General features: G+C 40.8%; 1 protein-coding gene across 2 annotated transcripts in view; it reads left to right on the forward strand.

The window, feature by feature from the left end:
- The window catches only part of PINX1 (PIN2 (TERF1) interacting telomerase inhibitor 1), an 80,760-nt gene extending 62,205 nt beyond the window's left edge, over window positions 1-18,555 (forward strand). For both annotated transcript variants that reach the window (XM_026518905.4, XM_057310187.1), the window contains exon 7: window positions 17,859-18,555. In XM_026518905.4, coding sequence (XP_026374690.1) covers window positions 17,859-18,332 — 474 coding nt within the window. In that variant the 3' untranslated portion in view covers window positions 18,333-18,555. The remainder of the gene's footprint in view (window positions 1-17,858) is intronic.
- The last annotated feature ends 559 nt before the right edge of the window (window positions 18,556-19,114 follow it).

Below are 19,114 nucleotides of genomic sequence, written 5' to 3' on the forward strand. Positions count from 1 at the left end.
CAGAGGAGTAACAGTAATGACAGCCAGCCTCCAGTCACTTCTGTCCCCTGACATCCAGGACTTCTGTAATTCTCTTTATAACTCTTAAAATCATATGGAGGTTCTAAGTTCTACTTGACTGGTCTTGAAGCATTTTGTGAGCCTGGACTCCAAATCACTTTTTAACAAGTGCTTACATTTATTTTATGTCTTGATTTCAATAACCTAGATTTGGTGGGGTTTCTATTTCAACAAACAAGAAAGCCAACCTGAGGAAGCTGCTTTACTTAAGTAAAATCTGAACGTTTATACCAACGCCCTTTCTAAAAGGAAGGTAGCTTCAAATTATAGGAAATTGCTGAGTAGACTCTGGAAATCAGTAAAGTTAGTTTTATTTCTATGTATCAGGAAAGCTTGTAAATAGAGTGTGAGCTTTAGATATTTACCTAATTCTTATTCCAAAGCTGTTGAAGTTCCAGATTGGAAATCATGTACCTGTTTACTATGTGATCCTGAGAAAATATTTTTTTAAATGTATGCTATATTTTTTTAAAGTTAAATATTGACACTTCATTTAGTTAAATCAGCCATTTAATTTTGGGGTGCCTGGGTGGCTCAGTCGGTTAATCATCCAACTCTTGATTTTGACTCAGGTCATAATCTCAGGGTCTTGAGATGGAGCCCTGCGTCAGGTCCCACACTGAGTGCAGAGCCTGCTTAAAATTCTCTCCCTCTCCCCGTGCTCCTCGCTTCTGCTCATGCATGCATGCACTCTTTCTCTCTCTTTACTAAAGTTTATTATATTTAAATTCAATTAACATATAGTGTATTATTAGTTTCAGAGGTAGAGTTCAGTGATTCATCAGTTGTATATAACATCCAGGGCTCATTAACATCACGTGCCCTCCTTAATGCCCATCATGTGGTTACCCCATCCCTCTACCCCCTCTCCCCTCCAGCAGCCCTCAATTTGTTTTCTATGATTAAGAGTTTCTTATGGTTTGTCTCCCTCTCTGATTTTGTCTTGTTTTATTTTTCCCTCCCTTCCTCTATGCTCTTTGGTTTAGTTCCTTAAATTCCACATAGGAGTGAAATCATATGGTGTTTGTCTTTCTCTGATTGACTTATATTGCTTAGCATAATACCCTCTAGTTCCATCCACGTAGTTGCAAGTGGCAAGATTTCATTTTTTTTGATGGCTGAGACTCACATTTTCTTCCATGCTTTAATGTCTTTGAAATCAGGCTGTATCTTTTTTTTTTTTTTAAGATTTGATTTATTTATTTGACAGAGGGAAAGGGAGAAGCAGGCTCCCCGCGGAACAGGGAGCCAGATGTGGGACTTGATCCCAGGACCCTGGGATCATGACCTGAGCTGAAGGGAGACACTTAACCAACTGAGCCACCCAGGTGCCTGAACTATAATTTTTCTTAAAGATTTTATTTATTTATTTGACAGAGGGAGAGAGATAGAACACATACACAAGCAGGGGGAGCAGCAGAGGAAGAGAGAGAAGCAGGCTCCCGCTGAGCAGGGAGCTGGATGTGAGACTTGACCCCAGAATCCTGGGATCGTGAACTGAGCTGAAGGCAGACACTTAACTGACTGAGCCACTCAGGTGCCCGAAGTATAATTTTTTTTAGTAATAAAATATGTTATGAGTTTATGTTCATATTACTAGTTCAAATTCAGGACCACAGGGCTTAACATTATTAATCTTTTAGCTTTATTTTACCCACAGTAAGAATTCTTGGAATCTATGGATTCTAGAAATAAAAGCATTATACTATTATTTTACTCATTTGTTTATTTCCCATTACATACATGATAGTTACAGAATAACACCGATAACTTGAGTATCCAAAAAAAAAGAAAAATAGGTTGAAGGGTTTTTTTGTTTTGTTTTACCATTTCTTTTTGTTCTTAGGGTATATCCCATTAGGGTATGTATGGTCAAATTATGGTGTTTTAAGGTCATTTGGAATTCCATTCTGTGTAGGTATTCAACACTGATGAATAATCACATGTATTTATTTCATTTTATTTTTAGAAATTGCCTTCTAAAGGAATTGATTCATTGATTCATGATTATGTTCTCCATTTTTATCCTCTTGATTATATTAGAAATTATTCATTATTCTGTAGTTTGAACTTGCACAAACTTCTAAGTGGAACCTGGTTCTAAGATCTTTCGTCACCCTGATCCGCCTGGTCAGAATATATAGTTCTTAATGCTTGCACATAATCCTAAAAAGAAAATTATTAGAGTATAGGCAGTCTTAAAACTTGATACATACATACTTGTGTGATTTAGGACATGTTATTTCTCTGTCACTTTCCATTACAAGACGGAAGAGTGGTATTTCTGACTAAGCCTGGGAAAAAATAGTCCCATGTCAGTAATGGGATATCTAGGGAAGAGCTAGCCTCTCCTCCCAAAGTCACCTAGCAAGCTGGTTGTTCATAACAGAATGCTTGTCTGGTCCTCTTGTCATTTCCCTTCCAGGTGTCTGCCAGTTTTGCATAAAATGTATGGTTCATTGGTAAAAGCCTGCCCCCTTAGAACAAGGTAAATCAAAGATTTAGCTATAAGATTTAATCAGGAGAACTACTTACCTTATCCAGATCATGGCAGTATCTTTGTGAACAGACCTTAAAGCAGGTGCAGCAGAACGCTAATTCCATGGGGTATCAATGAATTTTATGCCAAAAAGGGTTCCAAAGTGAAATAAGTTTGGGACGTTCTGAAGTTTAACAACTACTAGATATCTCAGATGATAGTGTGCATTATGAATCAAAGGGAGGAATAGCCTGGGTTTGTTTCCCAAGCTTACTTAACCATGAATCCATCCGTTTTTCATAAAGCAACATGCTGTATTGGAGAAGTGCTGCATTAGAAAATAGAGCTGCCTCTAGATATAACTTTACAGGACATCCATGAGACAGGAGCATGTTAACCCATACCATACTGCAGGGATCCATTCAGCAAAATTCGGCTTCTGGGAGAACTCTGTAGCACAAATGCCTTGGTTTCATCAGTAAGAAATTGAAAAAACAGAAGAGGGAATGTGAATGAACAGCCTAAAAGACAAGAGACATAACAACTAATCACTATATATATGTGGACCTTATCTGGAAACTGATTCAAGTGAACTGTAATAAGAAATAACTGAAAAGACAATAAAAGCAATGTGAGTACAGACTAGATATTTAGTGATGTTAAAGAATTTCTGTTAATCTTTTGTGTGATAATAGTATTCTAGTTACGGATTTTTCTTAGAGCTATTATCTTGTTGACATACATACTAAAACATAGATGAAAGTATATGATATCTTTGTTTTGAATTAATGGGAGTAGAGTTGGTAGTGGTTATGTGTTGATAATGGTTAAAACTGGGTATTGGGTGTTAATGGATTCATTTTACTGTTTTCTCAGCTTTTCTGTATGTTTGGAAATTTCCATGGTAATAGTTTTAGAAAGAAGACGGCTAAATTTGTATGACTTTCATATGAGTTCATTAGAAATAGATGAGCCATGCTCATCTTAAATTTCCCTGCTTAGTCTAGATTCTTCTCCAGCAGCTGCCTTTGTTCCCCAGCCGGAAAAAGACCATGATTTCTAAAGCATAGACGCCTTCTTGGATTCACAGGTGTGATTTGTTGCAGAATGAAAGAGGCCACCAGTGACATCCTCGGTATTTGGAGGAGTGTCTCATAGCCTTGCTTGTTCCTGTGCAACATGGAAATGGAATTGGCCACAGAAAACACTAGTTGTCTAAATGAGGCACGTGTGCCCCAAGAAAGCACTCTCTCTGCCGCCTGTGGTTTTTAGGCCCCTGTCAGAGCATAGACAGCAGATGGGTCTTGTGCTACGTGCCCAGGAGCCAGTAACGCAAGGCAGTTAGGGGCAGGGCTCAAAGCAAGGAAAGTGGTGGTGCATTCCAACCAGAAAGGAAGTTCTTATAAAACCTTTTATCCCTGTTACAGCAGTTTTAGCAAAAAGAGATATAAAACAAATGTGTTTAAAAAGGGGGGGACGGGCAATTTTATTTGGACCAAACCATTTTAAGATATATTAAAAACCTCATCTCTTTTCCTCATTTTATACCCCTTCCTACCCCCCTCCCAATCTCAAGCTGCTCACACACCCAGCCTGCCCCCACCCCCCCCTTAGACTAGTTTAGTTTATTGCCAGTCATGGTACTGTCTGCTCTGGAAAGTAGCAGGAAAAGCTGATAAGGTGCTGAGGACAGAAATCTCTGGCCTTATCTCTCCCTAGCACACGGTGCCGAGAGTGCATCCTTTTCCTGTCCTAGGACAAGAGACATAAACCGACCATCTCCTGGCAGCAAGGACTTCAAACAGGGTTTGGGGGCCTGCCTCTACTTTCTATAAGAGCCAGAAAGGAGAAAGTGGGTCATTGCTTTTTTGAAAGTTGTTTTAGTACCAGTAAAAATTTATATTGTCTTATAGTTAACAACCCAATTTATAATAGGACACTCATTAAAAAAAGAAGAAGAAAAGAAAAAGAAGTGAGGGGTGAAGGGAAGGACTACCAAAACAACCCAAGAGTTTTAAGTCACTGGACTGTTTTGTTTGGTTAGACTTTTGCCAGGGCGTAGGTTTGGACTGAAAGGATTAGATTTGGCTTTTTGTTTGTTGACAGATCAAGCAAATGGTTTTGAGAGCTTTTGTGATAATAAGAAATTGACACACACATGGCCCAGTGTTGGAAGAGAAGAGTGAAATATTGGCTCATTTTTCCTTCTATCCCTCTGTCCTGCCAGGAAAACAGAAATAACGTTCTCTCCCAGATTTTCATCCTGTGATGTAATGAAAATAGGATGCAAAGGAACCTTTCTTTGGGTTAGAGCGTGGCCATGGCTGGTGAGAAGGCGACGCTTTGCTTCTCATGCAGTAGTCTGCAGCGACACTGGTGATGTGGGTCTGGGCATCACCGTCTCCCCTCTGGGTCCTCTTCGGAGCCTCACCAGGTGAAGCAGGAAGAATGACATCCTCTGAATCATCTGGATCCTCAGGACCCAGTTTACAAGACTTTACAGTATTAAGGAGACCAGGCTTGACGCTTTGTTACCATTCTTGAAAGAAATTATTCACTGGACACTTCTGACAGCCAGTTGCTGGAATTCTAAACATTAATGACAACTTTAAGAACTGTGCATATTATATAATAGTAAAGGCCTGATTGTATTCTTGAAAGCTTCTTAGTCTCCTGACTGAGTGCTGTGAAATTATCAAGGCTACAGCATATTAGAATGTTAGAATTGTAACAGACCTTAAAAAACATAGCTATCTTTTTTCCAACTCCACGTAGAGCCCTTGGAGTTCCTCAGAGATGCCTCAGAGGCCTTACCAGGGGAGAGAAGGTTTAGGACAAGAACTTTGGGTTCCCCTAACCCCACCTCAACCACAGTTCTGATGTGTTACAAATTGGCCTCTGTTTAAGATTTCATTTGAGGAACAGCACACAGTCTAAAACTGTGTTGGAGAAAAGTCCCTGAGTAGCTCTACTTCCTTGTTTTGCAAATGATTCACTTTGAGGCGCAGAAGGCCAGTGACTTGTCCAAGATCACACATTCTGTCTGTGCAAGTCAGATTTTTTTGACACTCGAGTGATTGGCACTTGCGCTACGTTGAACTCAGTACCTTTCTTTTTTCCTTTGGTAGCGAACACTTTATACCACTGCCACTCACGGTATGGTCTGCAGACCAGCCCATGGCAAGGACAGAAGTTAGAGTAAGCATCTAGCAACTTTTGTAGCGTGATATTAAGTTCCATAAATTGGAACTTGGGTTTTTTATGTCTTTTTAAAATTTCACTTTCTGAGTATTTTTTAATATTTTATTGTAGTCTATTTTATTTTATTTTCTTTACTTTGTAAATAGTCTTGGTCTGTTTACAAAAGTTTTGGTCCATAATAGATTGGAGATTTTAAAAAGAAAAACAGTGGGCCCTTCCCCCTGATAGTTTGAGAAACACTGTGCTGTAGGGCATTGCCTCTCCACAGAGGCAGAGCCAGTTAGGGGCAAAAACAAGAAGCAGATCTTACTTTACTGAACCCTTTTGGATCCTGAGCAGGTAGGGAGGTGGCATTATTTGTTCTTTTTTGCTTAAGCTTTTAAGATATTATCATTCTTCCTTATCAAATAAAAAAATTATAGCTTCCATAAAACTGAGAGATTATATATTTAATATGGATAATAACATATTAGAGAAGGATTATATGTTTAATAGAAACAATGTTTCTTTTCTTTTTAATTTTTTTATTATTATGTTCAGTTAGCCAGCATATAGTAGTACATCATTAGTTTTTGATGTATTGTTCAGTGATTCATTAGTTACGTATAACACCCAGTGCTCATTACAACATGTGCCCTCCTTAATACCTATCACCCTTTTACACCGTCACCCCACTCTCCTCCCCTCTGAAACCCTCATTTTGGTTCCCAGAGTCCATAGTCTCTCATGGTTTGTCTCCCTCTCTGATTTCCGCCACATCAGTTTTCCTTTCCTTCTCCTAATGTCCTCCATGCTATTCCTTATGTTCCACATATGAGTAAAACTGTATAATTGTCTTTCTCTGCTTCACTTATTTTGCTTAGCATAATCCCCTCCAGTTCCATCCACGTTGATGCAAATGGTGGGTATTCATCCTTTCTGATGGCTGAGTAATATTTCATTGTACATATGGACCACATCTTCTTTATCCATTCATCTGTTGAAGAGCATCTCGGCTCCTTCCACATTTTGGCTATTGTGGACATTGTTGCTATGAACATTGGGGTGCATGTGCCCCTTCTTTTCACTACATCTGTATCTTTGAGGTAAATAGTAGTGCAGTTGCTGGGTCGTAGGGTAGCTCTATTTTTAACATCTCAAGGAACCTCCATACTGTTTTCCAGAGTGGCTGTACCAGCTTGCATTCCCACCAACAGTGTAAGAGGTTTCCCCTTTCTCCACATCCTCACCAACATTTGTTTCCTGCCTTGTTAATTTTTGCCATTCTAACTGGTGTAAGGTGGTATCTCAGTGTGGTTTTGATTTGAATTTCCCTGATGGCTAATGTATTTTCTGTGAACTCTTTAGAACTGTGGGCTCTATTTAATTGGTTAGGGGTTTGTTGAACTGAGTTGTTCTGTAGTTGGTTTTCTTATCATTTAGTGTCTCTTTATTCTAAAAATAAGTTCTCTTGTTTTTAGAACTCCAAACAATTTTAATTTTTGTTGGGGTGGGAAGACCACTTACATGACATCTACCCAGGTCTCATTTTTTATTAATACTATTTTTTTACAGTCTGTCTCCCTCATGAAGGGAGCCTCCTTATCTAGGTCCCAACCCTGGTCAGGTAAATAGTAGCTGCTCAGTGGCTGTTCATGAGGGACAGGATGGCCAAAGCCTTGGACTGGAGCCTTTTCAAGATTGTATTTTTGTGTCATTTATTTTTATTACGTGACTCAATGAGTTCAGAATTTTATTTAATTTACTCTTACTAATAACTTAAATTTCCTTTAAACATAGAATTATTTTGTGCTGCCAAATTTACTACTAAAAAGTATTTTTAGGGGCGCCTGGGTGGCACAGTCATTAAGCATCTGCCTTCAGCTCAGGGCATGATCCCAGCGTTCTGGGATCGAGCCCCACATCAGGCTCCTCCACTAGGAGCCTGCTTCTTCCTCTCCCACTTCCCCCTGCTGTGTTCCCTCTCTCACTGGCTGTCTCTGTCAAATAAATAAATAAAATCATTTTTTAAAAAAGTATTTTTAAATGTTTTTAATTGTTATTTTTATTTCTGGTCAAATAAAAAGAGTATAGAAGGGTTAACCTTATATAATACACAGGAATTGAGGGAAGGGACTTTGTTTTGTTAGTGACTTTATTTACCTAAAATAATTTACTTTTCTCTTAAAAATAATCTTGACTATTCCAGGTAACTATTCCTGCTTTAATCCTAGTTTCAAAATACTAGGTTCTCTGAACTCTTCAAAAAAATGCTATAGTTTCTATAATAAGGAGCCTAAATATGAGTTTCCATGATTCGTAAGCAATTTTCAAGTCTTCTGTGGAGACAGATCCTCTGGTAGCCTCTGCTTCTGTTCTTTAAGGTTCAGATACTAGCCTTCAACTATGGCTAAAAGCTATTTGTCCTGCCTCCAGAGAGCAGGGAAGAGAACCAGTTGACCTAGAATTATAAAATATAGTCAGATTGGATTATTTTTAGACTTCATTCAAAGAATTCGGTGTCTGTGTCGCATTGATCATTTCTAACTTTGGAGGAGCCTCGTTTATCTTATAAGGGCTAGCATGTTGTGAAATGTTGTCATATGAGTCACTGCAACTTTCCAAGCCTTAGGACCTTTCAGGGAGGCAGGAAACCTGCTCCTCTTTTTTCTTTCCCCTCTTTTTCCCCAGAGGCTGTATGACTCTTGTCAGTAGTTTTGATGTCAGTTACTTGAGAAGTTGTTGCCATAGAGAACCATCTTTTTAAAACATGTTTACGTTGGCTTTTCTTAATGAGTGGTAATTGGAGCAGCTGACCAGGCAAAAGGAAAAAAAAAAACCAGTTTTGTTAACGTTGGCCTTCATATGAGGAATTGGCACTATTTGTACTGTTCTCCTGTCGTTCAGTGCAGAGCACGTTGTTTTGTCCCTTCCAGTTCTCCATTATCTTCTCTGAGATGTCCAGTTTATTTGTCTGAGTTTGTAAATTCCAAGTGAAGTTCTAATGCCTAATTATTAGAAAGGTATCTCTGTAGGTTTATAGGGTGTTGAGAGTTCGCTTTAATGTCTGATCACTTCATCACCAGACTTTCTCCTTATCTACCATCCTTTGCTGCTTAAAATCAGGCAGCAGTTAGCAGCCTCTCTACCATTCACCAGCTTTAATTCAGGAAGGTAGCAAGTGATGGACGTTGAGAACTCCCGTCAAACCCGAAGCCCCCCAATTCCATATATGTGTGGGTGTATATGTGTCTATATGTTTATGTGTGTGTATGTGTGTATACTTCAGAAGCATCTAACACTTCCAAAAGCAGATATTTGATAATAAATTTATTAATTTATTCAGCAAATACTTAGCATCTATTATGTTTATATACTAGAGAGAAAACAAACTTCCACAAATTCTTTGCTGATGAAATTCAAAACTTTATGGACACTGATATTTGAAATGCACATAATTTTCACAAATCATAAGATAGTCTTTTGATTTTCCTCCCAACCATTCAAAATGTAAAAACCTTTTTTAAAAGATTTTATTTATTTATGTATTTGGGGGAGGGGCAGAGGGAGAGAGAATCTCAAGCAGACTCTGTGCTGAGTATAGAGCCCAGTGGAGGGCTCAGTCTCACAACCCTGAGATCATGACCTGAGCTGAAATCAAGAGTTGGACACTTAACCGATTGAGCCACTCAGGCGCCCCTAAAGTGTAAAACCCTTTTTTTCTAACTTGCAAGATGTTCAGAGAATCAGCAGCAGGCTGGATTTGGCCCATGGGCCATAGTTTGCCAGTCCCGTTCCAGAGAGCACTCCCCTGGAACTCCTGCAGAGTGGGCTTCTAATACATGCCACGGTTCCTAGAACCTGTTTGTATGTGCACACCTGCCCACCTGCCCCCCAATACACAGTGTCTCTAGGTGTTTTCCAGTTGAGTTGCTGCATAATTCTACTGCCAGTATTATATTTTTTAATTTTTAACCCAACTTTTAATCAAAATTTCTCTTCAGTCAGGTAGAGTTTTGTATTTGTTCTTGACTCTTGTGATGCTTTCTAATACTAAAGGCAGTTGTGTTTCCCAGGCAGATTCCCTACGACTGGTGACAACTGAAACTTTGTGTGTTTAGCCTAACTCCAGATGTGAGTGATGGAAATCTTGAAAACGCACACACGCACACACACACACAATTTCACATTTGAATAAACTTTTTGTGAGTGCAGAAACAGCTCTTTGTCAGGAAATGTTTTCAATCATGTGGGAACCAAAAAGGTACATAGAAAGTAAGGAGTGAAATGCGGCATGGTGGCATAATTCCTGCTTCCTGACTAACAGTATTGATTACTGCTTAGCTTAACCTTTGGAGACAAACCCGTTCTGATGACTCTTTAGAATCAGAGGCTTTTCCAGGTTGTATTTTCAGCTCAGGATACAACATAGGCTGTACCTTAACAACTTGCAACCGGGGTCGTGTGGTGGAACTTTCATCTGGCTCTTTGTCTTCTCAGAATAAGCTCCTACCTTTGCCTCTTGATATGCCCTGGAACTCTCGCTGTCCAACCTTTTCTTTTGATGACAGGTACAGTTCAGCCCATGCAGGCTGTTTTGTTGCTGTGCTCCGCCAGTCCCACAGAGTGCATGTGACAGCTCTCATACAACACAGCACGTTTGGTTTTTTTTTTTCCCCAATTTACTTATCTCCTGGGAGGTGACTACGGTAACGGGTAGAGTAACAGACCAGAGGACAAGTGTGTACATCGATTGACTGAGCTCCTCTGCATCACTGAGGGCCACAGGAGGTAATGGCTGATCACTCTAAGTCATTGGAGAAGCACCAGGAGAGGCGCCTGGGTGGCTCAGCCGTTAAGCGTCTGCCTTCGGCTCAGGTCATGATCCCAGGGTCCTGGGATCGAGCCCCACCCACATTGGGCTCCCTGCTCGGCAGGAACCCTGCTTCTCCCTCTTACACTCCCCTTGCTTGTGTTACCTCTCTCGCTGTCTCTGTCAAATAAAGAAATAAAATCTTTAAAGAGAGAGAGAAGCACCATGAGGCATGGTGGCATCTGATGAGAGGGAAATGGTTTCATCTGAATGGGAAGAATATATACTGCAAAATGCTGACTCTCTCCTTCCTACCCTTCCAAGCACCTTCTAGTCAGTAGGCCTGCCCATCATGCAGACAGATCTCTACCAATAAATACAAAGTTTATGGCTCAGTGGGTAGTAGTGAGAGGATCTCCCAGCCTTGATCTGCTTGGGCTTGGTGTCTTTTGTGCTTTCCTTGAGCACTTACCATGTGGTTGTTCCTCCTTGGAGAGTGTGTGCCGAATATAAATGAAATACAAATGGTCTCTGCCCTCAAGGAACTTAACATTTCCCTGGGAAGATGCTTACACAGCAGATAATACAAAATCAGAAAATAGAAGTAACTCATTAATTGCTAGTCATATAGTAAAGAAGAGAGGATGTTTCAGAAGGGATCAGCCTTGTTGAAAGAGGGAGTTTTGCTCTCCATCTTTGAGAAGGTGATGCACCTGACTATTATAAAGGATCTGCAAGAACATCCGAGGCCCACATAATGAGTGACTGCGTCAGCCCATTCTGCCCCACCTGTTGGCAAAGGCTCTAGTGCGTGCATATTCCAGTAGTGCCTTCATCCTGTAAGTGATGAAATCACTTCATGACTTTATCTCTGTCCAGAATGAATGGGTGCAATTTCTGTGTCCCAGGAGTACATCAAGACATAATTTGTATTTGTCAGAACTGTCCTGCTGAAAAATTTGGAAAAGATACAAAATGTTCTTCCAAAGCACTCACTCTCTAAGCTTTCTTAACTTTGCCCAGACTGATCCAGCCCAAGCTGACGACAGAGGAGAGTGGAAGTGAGCATTTGCTCATCGCAGGCACCAGCTGTCAGAGCTAATAACTCCAGTTGCTAAATCCATTACTTTTGAGCTCTGGGTGTCTACTTTTTCTTTCGATGAGGAAAGTTCATTGAAGGATTACTGTTGCAGCACACTCTCTTGTGTTTTAACATGGAAATCAAAAGGCTGCAGTCCTCTTGTCACTTAAGATGAGCAGTGACATATGAGAAGGTTCAGTGAGCTGAAAGACTTTTGCCTTTGAAACCCCATCGCTGGATAATCTGCTATCATAAGTTAAGATTTTATATTTATAGTACGTTTGCTCCAAACACCTCACTGAATTCTCAACCCAAACTGCTCTGTTTTCCTGCCCTGAAAGATACTAACAACATCCTTCTGAGAACGATAAAGAGAGTCCTTTTTATTTGGGCATTTTGCTGTTAATCCATCGTAGTATACATATTTGAAAGGCACAGAGGACTGTGAACCCAGAGGTGCTTGAGCAGATAGCGCATTGAGCTGCAGAGCCTCTAGAATTGCCTAAAAGAAACAAAGAACAAACTCACAATTTTGTGGACATGGGAGAAAAGTTGACATGCATAGTTTTGGGCATCTTTCAGGTACCTGTGATGACTGTGGTATATTATAGTTGATGTCTTAAGGATCTCTCTTTGCAAGGTCTTGTTTCTTTTGCATCCATTCTGTCCCACTGCTCCCAGTCCCAGTGATAATTCAGATAATTTAGGTCCTAAGATTCTCCAGCTCTCAGGATGGCACACGGTATATAGGCTTGAACCAACTGGAATCTAACTGTTGCTGTTGAGAAAACAGACAAAGCAAGTTAATGGTAGGAGAGACTGCCTGCCTCACCAAGTAATTGCTGTCTGTATTAGATGTGTCTGTCTGGGAGTCGTAAGACATCTGTCCACGAGGGGGTCTTGCCTTAGGTGGAAGGTTGGACTCGGCTTTTACTCCCTGCTTCAAAACCCTCACACTTTGCTAAGTGAATTTACATGCTAATTTGACTAATTATAAAACTCTTCAGCCTGGCTTTGGGCTATTTTTTATTTATATAAACTGCAAACTACCTAAGGATTTTTTTTTTTTTCTGTTTAGAAAGTACTATCTGGGGGCGCCTGGGTGGCACAGCGGTAAAGCGTCTGCCTTCGGCTCAGGGCGTGATCCCGGCGTTATGGGATCGAGCCCCACATCCGGCTCCTCCGCTATGAGCCTGCTTCTTCCTCTCCCACTCCCCCTGCTTGTGTTCCCTCTCTCGCTGGCTGTCTCTATTTAAAAAAAAGAAAGAAAGAAAGTACTATCTGTTTCTGGTGACATTTCTTCTACATGAAACTTTTTTGTCAGTTACCTTCTGCCCTCGTCAAAGTTGAGCATGGATCTTAGTCCATATGACCAACTGATACAGATTTCGGTATTAGGATGATTTCGGAAGAGAGCAACAGTGACAAGTGAGTCTCTGTGACACAGGCCAAAAGTTAGGATGCCATAGTGGAAAGAGAAAGGGCTTTGTGTCTGGCAGCTTTATGGCCACAAGACCTTCTGCAGTTAAGCAGTTTGATCTGTAAAATGGAGAAAATGCCTCTCCTTGGGTTGCTGTGAGGGTCACATGAGCTGGCTTATGATAATAAGTGACTGGCATGTTGAAGGCATCTAATGATGGCTGCTTCCTTCAGTACACCCAGGTGTGGCCACGTTGCATCAGGTTTCCTTCTGTGATTGAGTGGAACACTCCCACGGGGCCCTTCTGGCTTTAAACCATTGAGGTTCTATGAAGTGAGGAACAGGTCCTCCTGAGTTCCAACCCACAGAATATTTATTGCTTGGGTAGAAATTAAGGCCCCAGCTATCATTTGGGAAAACTGATTATCAGATGTTTTTGGTGTTTTGTTTTGTTTTTTTCTTTTAACACATACTTTTTTAAGCTCTGAGAGAAATGAGAAGACTGACATTTTCTGGGAAGAGATAATATTAACTCATGAAACAGAACAACACAAATATAAAGTTGCACTTCATATTTTAAAAAGAGTAGGTTCTAAAATATGTGGAAAAGATTTCAAGACTCTGAATGTACCTTTGGGTCTTTCTGAATAATTGATGAAAAGGAAGGCAATACTGTGGATATATTACAAATTTAGGGAGAGATTTGTTTTAAAACTACTTTGTTATTCCCTTACCATTTCCCCTCCTCGTTCACGGACCTCTTTCTTTGCAGAGCTTCATCTTAGGTATCCTGCTTGGTCCTGGACATGGACAATTACTTCGGACATTTCCCTGTCCCCCGTGTGAACTGACAGGAGGCCATGGTCAGCACAGAGGGTGGGGGGTTCCACGGGGCAGAGCCCAGCTCCCACACAGACAACTCTTAACACCTGTATCCTTCACTGGACCCAAGTGAAAGCCTGCATTTCTCCTTGCTCATGCCATTACTAGGCAGCTATTAAAACTCTTGGCTCACTCAAGCCAGGACTTAAAGAATCTTAGACTGTGGAGGCATAAAAGCCAAGGGAGTGGTTGCCCATTATTCATTCCAGAAGCCACCACAGTTCTGATTCCAGTCGGGTAACATCATTATTTGGGGTGATTTCCAGCATATAGGTATAAAATAGATCTATCCTTCAGCTAATAGTCATTTCAGTTTTTTGCTTTTATTGATTTTAGCCTCTTTTTTAAATAAATTCTTTTTTTTTTTTTAAAGATTTTATCCATTTATTTGACAGAGAGAGAGAGCACAAGCAGGGGGAGCGGGAGAAGCAGACTCCCCACTGAGTAGGGAGCCTGGTGTGGGACTGGATCCCAGGACTCTGGGATCATGACCTGAGCTGAAGGCAGACGCCCAACCGTCTGAGCCACCCAGGCGCCCCTAAAATAAATTCTTAACAGCTGTTCAGTACAAAATAGTATTTGGCTCTTTCAGCTCTTCTGAATGGTATTACTGGATCTGCTTTTCGACTGTGTGCCTTCTTACAGGTGGTGTAGAAATGTTTGTTCCACTGGTAGACTGTGGATATATTGATCTCTGTGGCATCTTGGCTTGACAGTTGTGGTGATTTGCTATGAACAGAGCTCATCTCTTCTGCCTGCTTATACTGCCTCACTGTCCCTTCTCTGCTCTCTTCTGTCACAGAGGAATGGCCAGCACAAATGTCTTTTCAGAGATCAGTAAGTTTTAGACCTTCAAGGTCTAAAGAAATGACCTCCTTTAACCTACTGCTTTGACTTGATAATAGGTAACAGGCCTAGAGAGGCTATGGGATTCACCTAAGGGGCCTTCATTAGTTAACAGCAAGAAATAGAATTTAAAAAAAAAAATGTTTCCTGAATCCCTAAACTCAAATCAAATGTTTAGTAGGCACATATTGCATGGTGCACTGGGTGTTACATGCAAATAATGAATCGTGGAACACTACATCAAAAACTAAGGATGTTACCGTATGGTCACTAACATATAATAAAAAATTATTATTAAAAAAGAACTATACCTCCCTTGGTAGTACTTTGTATGGAACTGGAAGTTTTCAACCTATTTGTCATTTATTTGGCTAGTTTTTAGAACACTGTTAGCAAATTGGTGCGTTCTTGAAGTTTACGAAGTAGTAGAAGTCACGTGTGGCATTACAGATTCTTTTTTTTTTTTTTTTGAGGTTGTATTGTGTGATTAATGGAAATGTGGAAAGATGCAAGTTGTCTCTATTTCAAACAACTAGAAGTAACTGTTGCTTTTTTCAGTACTTACTTTGAAATAAAGACCAAACATGAAAAGTTTTAGTTTTCTTGAAAAGGTGTATATTTTTCGTATTAAGGCCAAGAATACAGGGATTACAATTGCTGTAGTAAAACTAGGTTTATGATTTATAAAATCAAAATATGAGCTTATGATGTAGGAGTCCTGGGCACTGCTCCTACAAGAATCAGATCTGCAACTGATTACTGGTGTTTCCGTGGCTTTTAAAACAGATACATTCCTGTAGTGTGGGAGGGTGGCTGCCCCTGGCATTAAATGGCTTTCCCCAGCAAGCCATTGTTTTGCCTACACTTTTCTTTGAGATAAATAGGATTTGGGTGCTGGCACCTCTTGCTTGTCTCCATGCCCTGCTAAGCTTGGTGTGCAGTGGCCCGTGGTTATTAAAATCCTTATCACCATAAGGAGTTGAGTATGAGCATAGTTATTCTCTGAAATTAGAAAGGCCTGCTGAGTTCAACAAGCCACTCAAAAATAGTCTTATATTTCCTAATAATTAAAAGTGTGATTAATGCCAGCAATTAGTTCCTGTGATTTAACTGTTGAAAGCAGGAATTCAGGAGGTAATACATAGGTGAGCAAGGTAAGGAGCCATAGGTTATAATTTAAATTTCAGTTCCTCAGACACCAGAAGAGTTGGCCCGCATAAGATAAACTCCTTTTAACGCCATGAAACTAAATGAGACCTGCTTTACATAAACGGGCCACCTTCACAGGCTGCCTGCTGTCTGGGTGTGGCTGCGTGCCCTTAAATGGAAGGCAAGAGCATTCTTGCCCATCACGCTGGGATTAGCTAGTACCAGGAGACTTTGAGATTTCTCATTCTGCTATGCAGAATTTCAGCTTTTTCAACATTTAAGGAATTAAAAAGACAAGTGACCTTGTTTTGTTCTCCTGTGGTAGCTGTTTTTAAATTTTTAGCAAAATTACCTGAAGGGATTGCAGCCAGAATTGAATGCTGATAGGTGACATTTGAACTTCTTCCCAAGGCTTAGTTGGTTTATTCCATATGTTCTGTATTTTACATTTTGAAATTTTAAAAATTGACCACACGATTTTGTGTTTTTTGCCCTGAGTAAAATAAGGTTTGTGTTAATTGGATAAGTCGTGATGTTGTTGGCAAGGTACTCTTTGGTGAGAGCTCACTGGGGCAGTGGCCACTCAAAGCCCAGTTGTTCGTTGATGGAATATCGATTCTGCTAGAATTTCAACAAGGGTGCTATGTTGATTCCACTGAGCTGGTTTTCGAGTTCTGTATCAAGAAAATGCACAGTCCATTTATATGTGTTGGTTTGTAATAACGTTAGCTGCATAGGCAGAACTTCAACTGACCAGTTCATAATAATTTGCAGAATCCTAATTTGGAAACAGATTTATTCAGAAAACCATTTTCCCACCCTTCCAACATGAAAAGGTCAGACGAGTCTCTTCTGTGCAAATACGTAAATATGAAGGAAGAAGCCAGGTTATTATGAAAACCCAGGTTTAGCATTATTGTTTAATGGCTTGATTATTTCAAAAGTTTCTGTGGGCATAGTTACTCAAAACATTGACTTTACGTAAAGCATAGTCCTTATATTCTTCATCTTGTAGGTACTTACTTTTCTCTCACATGTTTTCATCCTCCTAGTTCCAGCCAGCCAGCCACAACCCACATTTTGATAGTAGCGTTTCATTTTTTATCCCAGCCTATTGTTAGGAATTTTCTCACTTCTAAAGCCGTACAGCTGAATGTATTTATTTAAAATTAAAGTGTACACATCACTTAATCCCAGCTGTTATGAGTGAGTAATTCTTCACATTTGGAAACAAGACTAACACAGCCACGAGTATCTAATCCATGTTGGAATAAGGATGGGGCCATCTCTCTTCTTCCCACCCCCCAGCCGAAGGAAGAAGGGTTCCCCATGCTAACCTGTTCTTTATATGTGGAGGAGGGAACACTTGCACTTTCAACCTTGGTGCATTCTCTTCTGGAGGGCCACCCTCTGCCTGTGCAGGACACAGGTGTTCCCGACAGACCCGGTTCTGGGTTGGCATTGGGCTCCTGTCACAGGAAGGGCTAGCATATACATGTCATCTGTGCTTCCAGGTCAATGCACAGAGACCTGTGTAATCCATAACAGAGCTGAAATAGGCATCCGACAAAAATCACAAAGCTGGAGGACTTCAGTGTCCCTGTGTTTGTAAGGGAGATTCTGGGTACTTAGTCATCAGGTATAACATTGTTGCTAAGCAGCTATTTACTCAGTATTCCATGTAGGTGACTTGCCACTTCACTTATGAAGTTAGCTTCTGTCTGTTTGAATACATACAGTATTCAACCAGAGTGTCTGGCCACCTTGCTGTGTGCTTTGCTGTTGAGCTCTACCAAAGGGGAGACAAACAGACAAGGTGGAAGCTGGGTGGGCGCTCAGCCTGGTTCCCTGCCGCCCAATGCGAGTAGCCCCATGTGCACTGCTCGGGGATGGTGTGAGGAGTCAACAGTTGATGCTTAATTGGTCTTAACTTTTTTCCCCACCTTAGGATGATGATTCCAGCCCTGCCACTCCAGATGGGAATGCGTCCTCCACCACAACGACCAGTGCCTTCACCATCCAAGAGTACTTTGCCAAGCGGATGGCAGAACTAAAGAACAAGCCACAGGTCATAGCAGCAGGGCCTGACCTTGCAGAGACCCAAATGGAGAGAAAAAGGGGAAAGAAAAGAAAGAAAGAGACAAAAGATAAAAATGTGGAGACTTACACCGAACCCCAGGCCAAGAAGAAGAGAGACCAAGTTGAACGGCAGCTCGGAGACCCTTGTTGGGCTGAGAATTCTGGTGTTTCTGCTGAGGATGGAGAGGATTGTGTGTGGCCCGCTGATGATCAGGACATTACCCCAAAGCCCAAAAAAAGGAGAGAAAAGAAAAAGCTACAAAAGCAAGTTGAGGTAGCAGTGGACGCTATGTTACATGACATACCAGTGAAGAAGAAGAAGAAGAAGAAAGGCTCCGAATAAATTCTCTCGAGCCAGGGCCTTCCAGCCATTCAGCTGTGAGCAAACACCTTTGGCCTGAAGTCAGAGCAGAGTTCACCCGAGAGAGTTTGTGCACATCTTTTGACATGCCCGTGGGTTGCTGAGTCTCGCCCTCTCACCATGTTTTTCCAAGCACATCCCTGGAGAACTTTCTAATGTCCCAAATCATGGCTCTCATAAACAAATAAATTTCTGTTTAGACTGAGCCCTTCAGCCTGAGTGTTTATTCATATTTATTTGAATACATCATTGTGTGTGTGTGTGTGTGTGTGTGTGTGTGTGTGTGTGTGTAGGTATGTCACAGGCTGTATTTGCTCTTGACTTCCTTCAGTAACAATGAATTGTGCTTCCTTCTCAAGGACTCAGTCTAATTAAAGGATTAAGAGGCAATAGTTTGGATTTACATAGTTCTTTCTGTTCTATAGCCACCCGTAAATTTTTGCCAAGCAGGTATTATATGATTACATTCCCAAATTGGAGCGTTGTTTGGTTTAGTTTGGTTTTGATGGGGAGATTGTTTTAATATCCTCTCTTCCACTGAGCGATGGTGGCTGTGTGTTCGGAGGTCTTCTCCCCAAGATGACAAAGTTGATGAAGTGAGCTGACTCTGGGGACAGTTTAACTTTCCTGGTCTCCCAGGAGGCCTCTGAGCCAGCTGTTCCTCAGGGAGTGTGGGTAGTCAGAGCTGTTTCCATGTGGTGGTGCTCTTCACATGTCACTGTTACTTTTATTTATGTATTCTCAATTTATTAAAAAAAAAAAAG

This window comes from Ursus arctos, unplaced genomic scaffold (genome assembly GCF_023065955.2).
Source record: "Ursus arctos isolate Adak ecotype North America unplaced genomic scaffold, UrsArc2.0 scaffold_11, whole genome shotgun sequence".
Taxonomy (NCBI): domain Eukaryota; kingdom Metazoa; phylum Chordata; class Mammalia; order Carnivora; family Ursidae; genus Ursus; species Ursus arctos.